The following is a 10167-nucleotide window of genomic DNA, read 5'->3' on the forward strand; positions in this document are numbered from 1 at the left end:
AGTTGCCAATGACCACTATCCTTGGTCTTCCCTGCAGATGTCATTGGCACCTCCTCTAGCTAGGAAAGCCAAAAACATCTCCAGGCTTTGTCAAATGACCAATGAAATCACCAGAAGGTCTAGGGAAGGAAAAAATCCAGTGAGGTGGGATGAGTCCAATGGTGAAAGGCTTTGCAGCTGAACCTGGAGGCACATACTTGTAACCCTAGTTATTATTAGTTGGGAAGCTGAGGCAGGAGGATTGTGGGGTTCACAGATGACTTGAGCTACAGAGTGAGTTCAAGGGCAAACTGGGCAGTGTAGCAGAGAGTGAGCAGTTGTGTCTTTCCCTGAGGAGGGCATTATGCAAGAATACACTGAGCACAAGTGGGTAGATGAACGTGGGAATATCCCTCCCAGGCCTATTTGAGATGGTGTTTGGCCCCCCACGGGTGAGATTCAAGGGTATAGCAGAGCTTCATGGAACCACACTCCTCTCTTCTTTTTCTTGTACCCCCCTCACCCTTCTGCACGCACACACATGTGCACATTGAGTAGCAAATCCAGCAGCCAGTGTGCAAACTGCGGCTACTTTGCCAGTTCTTCCGAAGGGAGAACAGACATAGAATTAAACAGATCCAGGTTTAAAGGCAACTCTGCTACCCACTGTCTGAATGACTGGGAAAAAATGCGTGACTTAACACTGTCTGTTTCCTCCTGTGTAACTTAGAGAACAAAAGCTCCACAGAACCTCTGGCCCATTAGGAAGATTGTAAGGAATGGAGTTGGGGTGAGCTTACCCCCTGAAGTAGCAGAGCAGCAGTCTATTATTCTCACTTTGAACCGCAGGTGGCACTAGCGGTCCCTAAACCATCTGGTTTGAATGATGGGATTTGAAGCACAGTTTCTGGAAATGGTAAATGAAGAAACTTAACTATGCCAACTTCGGCACAATGCCAAGGTGGAGGATGCTAAAATATAAATATCTCCAGCAATGTCTCCATCTGCTGTACAAAATGCAGGGAGTAAGAAAGGGGTTCCTGGAGCCCACCTACTGTGGATTTACTGCCCTGACATACAGCTTTATTAAAAAAGTGTCCCACAAAGCAAGGAAGAACACACAAGGCCTTTGCCCTCATGTGAGTTTGGCCTTCAAAGCAGAGAAATGGAAAGAAGGTTTGTAAGCGGTCAGGATGATAGTGGCCTGTTTGGATCTTGCTGGAATCCCACAACCATTGCTATATTGCTAGTTCTGGTCGCACCCCTACTCCTTTCCACCCCCTCCCCACATCGGCAAGTCCTGGCTTGCTCAGGGTATTTTCTACATATCCACACATTGTGAGCTAAATGCAAAGTAGTCTAGTTTATTCCACTAAGTCATGGAGAATGTCATGGAGAAAGTAGCTTCCTTCCTAGGTGCCAAGCCTGGAAGCTCAAAAAATCACTTTTGTCTTCAGCCTGTGAACTCTTCTTAGGCCCACAACCAAAAGAACACCATGCCCAAGGGTGCCACGGAGAGACACGTTACAGATAACCCACTTGAACAGGGTGAAGCCAAACTCACTCTAAAACAGAGAGGGACCCACTAAGTAGCCTGGGAGGTGTTAGTAGGTAAAAATCATGTCCTTGGTGTAGCCGAGCTGCTCCAGGCTGGGGTGAGCTGCCTCCTGGACCAGCGGTGGTGGGCCACATACCAGGATGAGTGTGGCCTCCCCGGGAGGAGGGAGGTGCTCCTTGATCATGTCAGCATTAATGAAGCCTGAGCTGTACTTCCAGCCTGAAAGGAAGCAGAAAGGGGAGGAAGCATGGTTCTGCATTGTGCCTGATGCTGGAGACCAGGCTGCCCTACAAAAGCTTAGAAGTCTGCACCACTGGTTGTCATAGTTGACTCAAGAAGCAGATCTATGGGTTCCCTGCCATACAGAGCATTTTTTGCCAAAATTCCATGCTCAAGCCTTAGATTCGGAGACTGGGGATGATGTCTCTCTGCTCTAAGCACTGAGTAGAAAGTGGGGCTGTTAGGTAGGGGTGAGGAAGCCACACTGGTATTTGTGGAATTGGGCAGCAGTCTCCACTAGACAGTTTACAGATATAGATCAGGGAAGCAGGAGATATGTCATGTACGATGTAAGGTGCATGGTGGTTCCTGGGATGCAAGGACTGCAGGACTGACTGAAGGTCAGCATCTGAAGTCTGCTGTCCAGAAGTGGTTGGTGGTGAGGGGAGAAGTAGCCATGAGCAGGTACAAAAGGTTAAGGGGCCAGTGGTCTTATTAGGTGCAATGTGCGGACTGGAGAATACGTGTTCAAATTGCTAGGTGGCTCAAAGTCTATACCCAGTGCAGTGTGTGGCATGTAGAAGAGGTATTTAGCACCTGCCCTTGACTCCCATTAAAAACTGCTGCTCTCAAATGTCCTCCCACTCAGATTCTTGTATGCCCTATACAGGCCAAGAGCCCCCAGGCATAGTCTCCTTTGGAGTAAACCTTAAAGACAGAACAGACAAAACTTAGAGACTAGTCTATAGGTGTGTCAAAGGGTGGAGCTGGCCCAGAATAAAGGAGAGTAACATGGATTATACCACTGGGAGGCCTGTCCAGAGTATACCACAGGTTGAACTGGTTTTGATGAGTCGTGGCGACTTCTTCTAGCTCCTTTCTCAATAAGATATCCTCTTCTGTCTATAAAAGAAGCAACATAACTAAGGCCCTCTAGGAACAGCCAGTATGTCCCCCTAGACTGAATGCATGGGTCTGCACATTCACAACTGAACTGCCATTGTCCAAGCTTGAGAGCTTGCCAGATTGCAGGGGCAGGCATGGTCCTGCTACTCCCTGGAGGGGCTGAAGGGTGGGGTAGGAGTACCAACAGCAAGGCTGCCCTTTGGCTGAAAGGACTGGCTGCGCAGACCACCAACTGTATACAAAAGTCCCCACGCATTTCCCAGTGTCCAGGTTCAGGCCTGACAGGCCAAAAGACACAGGCTTTGTGCAGGTTGGCCTTCTCTGAGGAGCCAAGGGAAGGCAGTGCTAACGATTGATAGAAGAGGACGCTGATCTACATTTGCTTCTGGGAAAATTGGGCCAAGGCTCCAAGAAAGTGCCCAGGCTTGGGCCATCAAACCCTCCATGACTCTTGTCCAGTAATTCTACTTCTGCCATTGTTTCAGAAAATAAAAGTTAACAGTTACTTATAATTACTTATTGTTTATGACCAAAATCTGGAAAGACCCTGAATGAATATTTAGTAAAACATTACTTTGACTCTGGTGTGAATATTTAAAGTTAGTAAGAGTAAAATGCCTATGTTGATACTACTGAGTGAAAAAAAAAATTGTGTGTGTATGAGGATATATCATGTATAGATACATAGTACATATAGGGAAAAAAAGACAAATGAAAGCATGTATATTCTTCTGAACTTAGAATTTCTAGCAGGAACATGCATTATTTAATACCCAGTAAAACAGAGAACTGGGAATTAGGGAGGAAGCTCAGTGCATGGAGTGGGGCTATAGGGAAGATAGGGGTTAAGAGGAAACAAGCAGGTCAGGCCTGGCCTTAGCTTCTTCAGCTGCCAGCAGCGGCCCACTAAAGCCTCCCACAGCCCCAAGCAGCCATGCAGCATGTCCTCAGGCAACGGGGGAGGAATGCATACAGAGGCCCGACTTGGAACATTCCATGCTACCGAGGCCAACTCTGGGCTGACTCTGCAGAACTGACCTGGTTGGCAAAGAGGAGAGACATCCTGGTCCCATCGCTGGTGTCCTTAGTGATATGGCGAATCAGCTGGAGCATGGGTGTAATGCCTGCAAAACAGTGGGCAGGCCAGTTTGCTCCCATCTTCAACGCCCCAGTTTCTGGCCTTTAGTGGATTAACATGTTCATTGATTCTCTTTCTACCATTTTCCCTTTTATCCCCCCAAGCCCCAAAGTGGGGAAGAACATCCTTGATTTTGGTGTTCCCTTTTAATGCAACAGAAGGTCAAAGGCCCCTTTTCCTTTTTGAGACAGGGTTTCATGTATCCCAGGGTGGCCTTGACTCACTATGTAGCCAAAGAATGCCTTGAACTTCTGATCATGTCAAGTACTGGAGTTACAACCGTGTCACCATGCCTGGTTTTATATGGTACTGTGGATTAAACCCAGGGCCTCCTGTGCTAGGCAAATACTCTACCAATTGAGCCACATGCTCTGCTCTCCTTTTAAGTTTTCCTGTGACAAGAGGAAAGGAACATTCTGTGAGCTAGTTAAAAAAAAAAAAAGCAAATTCATAGTATAATAATAGTCATGATTCTGAGCCTGGGTGTTCAGGTGGCATGCATTATGTATGTATGTGTGTATGTATATATGTATACATACATACACACATACACACATACACACACACACACATGGAGGCCATGGCCAGTGAACATGATAGTATTAAGATTGTGATGGTGCCTAACCCTGTATGTCTCCTTGAGAGTTCATTCTCAAAGGATTTAAAAGTCAGGCTGGAACTGCATCTTCCACTATTTAGGAACCAGTGAGCAAAGCCTGCCTAGCCTGGCCACACAGCCTTGACTTGAGAGGGAGCAGAGGAATGGCGTCAGATTCAGTATCTGACTCCACATTCCCACTACCACAGCTGGGGAGGAATCTCTTGCAACACTTCTCATAGGGTCAAAGGACCCCAGGTTAGAAAGGTCTTAGAGAAACCCCCAAAATCTTACCTGTGCCTCCAGCAATCATCCCCAGGTGATGAACCAGCTTTTTTTCAGGCTCACTCGTTTTGTTTGCTTTGATTAAAAGGGTCCCTAGAAATATAAAGAATGTTTTTGACTTCTGTAGCCCTTGTTTGGCAGCTTACAAAAGATGTCTGACTTTTAGGAGGCAGATCCAGCTAAGGAGAGGTTGTAGCATCCCAAGCCATTCTGACAGTAGCTTCATAGTCCACCTCTGGTATGCCAGTGTGCAGAGTGGAAATCAAGGCTGAGCATAGCTGGGCCTTTTCTTCAGGCAAGCTGAAATGAACTCGGAGCCTCTTAGAGCCCTCTCCATCACAATGGTGGATGAGTGAGTAAATGGAGAATCTGGGTGAATGATTAGTGTGAACTCCCTCAATTGTGCTCACCAGCAGCCACCATTCATAGGTCTATGCAGAAACAGTAATGAAGGTATTCCAGCATACACATGTGGAATAAGTTTGAGTAGAGATAGAAATCACTATATATGCATTCCTGTGAACGAATGTCTGAAGACTGGAAGTACAAACCCATGTGCCCTAGGGCTGAGAAAGACCACAGTAAGACCACAGGAGGAATCTCCCAGCCGTGAGACCCCACTGAGCAGCACCTGGTACCTGGCTCATTGTAGAACAGGCGCCCTGTTGGCCCCCGAAAAAGGATAGTATCCCCAATTTTCATGTTCTCCAAGTACTGAGTCATCTTTCCTCCTTCAGGATACTTGGGGTGCACATTTTTGAAGTAGATCTGAAAGCAATTATGGGTCCTTTACACTTCCATGTCTTTGGCTATAGTTACACACAGCTGGAAAGTACGCTTGGAATCAGAAATCATGCAAGTACATACTTTCATACTCACTGTCAACAATACAACATTTTATTTCTGTATCCACAATAAAATATCCCATAACAATTTAGCGGAGAAAGGGTTTATTTTAGCTTATAATTCCAGGCTAATGTCTATCTTTGCAGGGAAGTCCAGGCAGGAACTTGGCACAGCTCACCATCTCACTTCTGACAGAGAGAAATGACTGTATGCATGCATGCCTGGCAGTGCTCAGCTCATTCTCTGCACTTAAAAGTCCAGTGTCCTCTGCCTAGGGAATGGTGTTACCCACAGTGGGCTGGATCTTCCTACATCAATTAATATAATCAAGATAATCCACCACACACATTTCCTCAGACCAACCTAGTATATATAGACAGCCCCTCATTGAGACTCTTCTCAGGTAATTTCTAGACTGTGTCAAGTTGACAAACTAACCACGGCTATCCTTTGAGGCACTACAGGATAAAGTGTAGCATCACTGATAAATGAGATTATTGAAAAGCACTGTCCAGGCCATAAGTCCCCCCAGAGAAAAAGCACTGCTCTCCACTCTAACCACACTTAGGATACCTGGGGGTTCCAGACAGCTGGGTAAGATGAGCATTATTTACCTTTATAATTAAGTCCACAAAGCCTTGATCATCGTCACTGGAAACAGGTGTGTAAGCCCTGATTACCAATTCATTGTTAATTTGTGCCAAGAGATGGACATAGTTACCTACAAAAATGTATCAAATGTTAAGCCTGAGGATAGTAAATAGGACCCAGGAATCTCTCATTCACTTTGATAACACCTGCCCAGCCATGATCACACTATGACTCTTAGAGTAAGACTGAATTAAAGGTGGGAATGGACACTAAAAATACCAGAAAGGAGCCAGGTGTGGTGGTGCATACCTGTAATCCTAGCATTTGGGCATTAGAGATTGACTTGAGTTCAAAGCTAATCTGAGCTATAAATTGCAGTACAGCCTGGGCTAAATAAGAGTGGGATCTGGTCTCAGAATTTTTTTTTAAGTCAGGGTTTCTCTGTGTATCCCTAGTTGTCCTGGAACTCACTCTGTAGATCAGGCTGGCCTCGAACTCAGAAATCTGCCTGCCTCTGCCTCCCAAGTGCTGGGATTAAAGGCGTGTGCCACCACCACCTGGCTAAAAAAAATTTTTTTTTTCTGTTAAAGAAAACTAGTGTCTTCATGAAGGTTTTTCTTCCTAACCTGGAGTCTGGGAGGGAGTCACCAGTACCCCTCCTGTGTTCCAGAGTATAACAGGGCTTAGCCTCAGGGATACTGCAGGGTCCCAGGACCTGGATAGTCCTATTTCAAATAAAGTAATAATGTGTGCAGTCTGGCCATTGGCTCTACTGAGAGGCAACGGGGACATTTACACTATGTCTTTGCCTGTCCAGAGTTGAATTCTATAGACTTGGAGGGGAGGGAAAAGACATATGAGTTTAGACTATAGACTGATGGCAGATAATGGGTTAGATTGAAGTGCAGACTTCAGGGACAAAAGCAATTAGTATTGAAGGGAGGAGCTGCATCAAGAATTGCTAAAAGCTAGAAGCAAAAGAAGGTTCCAGGACAGGTTCAGATGAAGTAGAAACTAAGTGTACCTGGGAAATTAGAAACACTGGTCGAAACACACACACACACACACACACACACACACACACACACAGAGAGAGAGAGAGAGAGAGAGAGAGAGAGAGAGAGAGAGACAGAGACAGAGACAGAGACAGAGACAGAGACACAGAGAGAGACGAGAGAGAGAGAGAGAGAGAGAGAGAGAGAGAGAGAGAGAGAGAGAGAGAGAGAGAGAGAGAGAGAGAGAGAGAGAGGACAAAAAGGAAGAAGGGGAGTGGGCTGCTTTAGGACATAGAGACTAGTTGATAATGTTAAGCAGTGTAAATCTGGGTCTTAGCAGAGTCTCTTGAGGCTAACTTATAGACATAACCTGATTGGGCACTGGAGTCACTTGAGAACACAGGCCTGAAGCAACAGCTTCCTTCTGAGAGCTCACCTGAAACTGGGGACCTAGAAAGTCAGTCACTGCATCCCCACACAGAATGAAGCTGTGTAGCTGTGTCCTGGGTCCCAGGGTCCCACCTCTTCCCATCTTTGTCTCAGCTGAGCTGTGAGGCATCCAGTTTTCCTATCAAGAATCTTAGAGGGCTCTACATTGCCTTGTCCCACTGACCACACAGCTTCCACCGGGGCTAAAGAGAGAGCAGGTCAGAGAAGTCTTTACGAATTCTATTTCTCAAGTGGCTTGTGCTTTCATGCTGCCTCCCAGGTGGTGACAGACAGGCTAAGCAGAGGAATGGAACGCCCAGTGACAGAGGAGTGAGGGACAGCAAGCAGGCTCAGGGCCCCAGCAGGATTCCTCATACTATAATTTCATCACTTGGCAGAGCCGAAGTCAGGGTTTTCTTTGAAAGTAGGCCATCAGTAAGACTGTCCTCTAGGAGACAAGAGTCAAGGCTTCTCAGGCCCAACCCAGTCCTTTAGGTTTTTCATTTCAGGAGCTGTCTAGAGATGTTACTGATGAAACAGGAAGTGGAGCAGTTCATGAGGTCAGCTGTGGCTGGTTTCCACAGTGAGTCCCTCCTTAAGTGGGTCTCAGGACCCTTCAGATAATCCATCCAATTAGGGCATTTGCATTGCTAGTGACTTCCCATGTATAGTATTGACTGTAAAGGAAGATCTGTTCTTGTCATCCCTGAACAACACAACGAAATTTCTGAATTTTTACATCCATCATTCATTTTACTCTCACTATACCCGAAGTAGGCAGATAGGCCTGGGAAGTACTATTTTAAAGATGGAAGGTCAGAGACAGTGAGGGACTGGCCTTAAACTGCATGGACAAGAGCCTTTAATGAGACCTTAGACCTCCTGACTCTAGGCTTAAGACTTATCTGTGCTCCTCAAGCTATTACTATTGTGACAGTCCACCTGGGACAATGGGGACCCTGTCCTCAAGTCCAGCTGCCTATCCCCTCCATTCATGTGGTCCAGGGTTATATCAGTGTACCCTACATACCCCACGAGAATGGGAATCCATTGCTAATAGGAGCTGAGTACTCAAACGCCCAGACTTGGAGATATCACCAAGCACTGCTCACCTACAGGCAGCCCTAGGACATGGTCTGGTGAGGGCAGTCCAAAGCGGAACCTTCTGGTGTTGTGGTTGATTTCCTGGTTAGAAAAAGAAGGGGGGAAAAAGGTAGGCAGGTTCAGTTGGCTCTCTAGGAGTTTTGCTTTGTGGCCCAGATTTTTAGAAATGTGCTTCATTTGGTCCCGAGGTGACTGTTCATCCCAACTTCCCAGCTAACATTCTCTGCCCTCCCCCCAACCCCCCAATTTTCCTCTTTCACCTAACCAGAGGAAGGTTTAAGTGACCCACTACCTCCTTCTCAATCAAGGGCAGCGGGTACTTGGCTTCAGGGTCCTGTAAGGTAATAAGATCTTTCTTCTTGATGCTCATTTTCTTCAGGGCTATGAGAATCACGGGTGGTCCCAGCAACAGGTTTGGTCCTGGTAGATACAGATTGAATACAGACCTCAGATCTTACCCATAGTAGGCTAGGCAGCTCTAAGCATGGCTGAGCTTACGTCTCAAAGGACTAGCAAAGAGAAAAGTATTATAGCACAGAAGGTGCTCTCTGGGACCCGAGGACAGGTTAGCTGCAGGTCCAAGAAGCCCCTTGGACCAGGCTTGACACCTTTCGCAGAGTACCAGTGTCTCCAGGCCCTCATTGACCCTCTGCCTCCATTCTGGCTTCAGCCAAAGGTGCAATAGCTGGGGAGGAGTGATCACATTCGTTTTAACAGGCCACCAGGGGATGACTGTGGTATCCTTACCAGCTAACAGCAAGGCTGGGGACAGAGCTCACCTCTCTATTGCCACACTCACTTCGGATTCCGCTGGAGCAGTGGAGCAGGGAGTGGCTCGGGACTCACTTACACCTTCCGATGCAGGTAACTGAGGCAACCATCCACCTATAAGAGGCGTGGCCGGCTTCTCTACAACCGCCCTCAACTCCGCCCAGCTCCCTCACTAGGCCAGTTTGTTCTCATCCCAACCTGTTCCAGAATAGTCTGCTGCGTAGTTTACTCTGGCCCAGAGGCCCACTGTCCCAACCAGCTGGGAAACCGCCCATGAATCCTGCCCAGGCAACCTCCTGCGGCTGTTCACCCAGCCCCGGGTTCCTTCCTGCCCCGCGCCTTCCCGCCTTCCCGGCAGAACTCACTTGGAGCGAGATGCTTAACTTGTCCTTGAGAGGAACAGTGCCTTTGATGGTGGGGACGGCGGAACGTCGGGCAGTGGCCACTGACGAGCTGACTCCTGCTCCATAGCGACGGATTCAAGCTTCTGTGTCACATGACTCTGGCACTGATCCAACCCTGTGCTTCTGCAGCTGTCCCTGTGGGAATGGCACGCATCTCCAAGATCCCTATGCAGGGGTCCTTCTGCATCTTGACTCTGCCTGCGCATGCCAGCAGCCTTGAGGAGAATTCAGCCTCCCCAGCTTGTTAACATCCTGGCAAGGTGAAGGAAGGGGTTGCTATAAACTTGTTTACAATGCAAACTGAAGAAATGGGAGTCATAGCCTAGAGGAAAACTGCATCTCTT

General features: G+C 47.3%; 1 protein-coding gene across 5 annotated transcripts; it reads right to left on the reverse strand.

Moving 5' to 3' along the window:
• Window positions 1-1327: 1327 nt before the first annotated feature.
• On the reverse strand, window positions 1328-9884 carry LOC116102754 (NADH-cytochrome b5 reductase 2). Of its 5 annotated transcripts, none has more exons than XM_031387779.1 (10): window positions 9785-9813; window positions 9428-9533; window positions 8941-9068; window positions 8657-8729; window positions 6144-6250; window positions 5322-5451; window positions 4693-4776; window positions 3701-3786; window positions 2560-2659; window positions 1328-1756 (listed from the first exon to the last, which is right to left on the reverse strand). In XM_031387779.1, exons 3-10 carry the CDS (start codon window positions 9016-9018, stop codon window positions 1584-1586), a joined length of 831 nt encoding a protein of 276 aa, XP_031243639.1. In that variant the 5' UTR covers window positions 9019-9068; window positions 9428-9533; window positions 9785-9813; the 3' UTR covers window positions 1328-1583. The 5 variants fall into 5 exon arrangements, with proteins under 5 accessions (XP_031243639.1, XP_031243640.1, XP_031243641.1 ...); XM_031387780.1 differs by lacking the exon at window positions 9785-9813 and adding an exon at window positions 9618-9742 and having other exon boundaries at window positions 9428-9516; XM_031387781.1 differs by lacking the exon at window positions 9785-9813 and adding an exon at window positions 9618-9742 and having other exon boundaries at window positions 9448-9533.
• Between the last annotated feature and the right edge of the window lie 283 nt (window positions 9885-10167).

The sequence above is a fragment of the Mastomys coucha genome, unplaced genomic scaffold (genome assembly GCF_008632895.1).
Source record: "Mastomys coucha isolate ucsf_1 unplaced genomic scaffold, UCSF_Mcou_1 pScaffold21, whole genome shotgun sequence".
Classification (NCBI taxonomy): Eukaryota; Metazoa; Chordata; class Mammalia; order Rodentia; family Muridae; genus Mastomys; species Mastomys coucha.

What these genes read in the sequence shown, in the direction of transcription:
- LOC116102754 (XM_031387782.1), bottom strand. Translation starts at nt 9,018, where the DNA reads ATGAGCATCAAGAAGAAAGATCTTATTACCTTACAGGACCCTGAAGCC. An exon ending in TGTCCTAGGGCTGCCTGTAG is followed by an intron (nt 6,251 to 8,656) that starts GTGAGCAGTGCT and finishes ACATTTTTGTAG; the next exon opens with GTAACTATGTCCATCTCTTG. An exon ending in GATGATTGCTGGAGGCACAG is followed by an intron (nt 3,787 to 4,692) that starts GTAAGATTTTGG and finishes ACTGTTTTGCAG; the next exon opens with GCATTACACCCATGCTCCAG.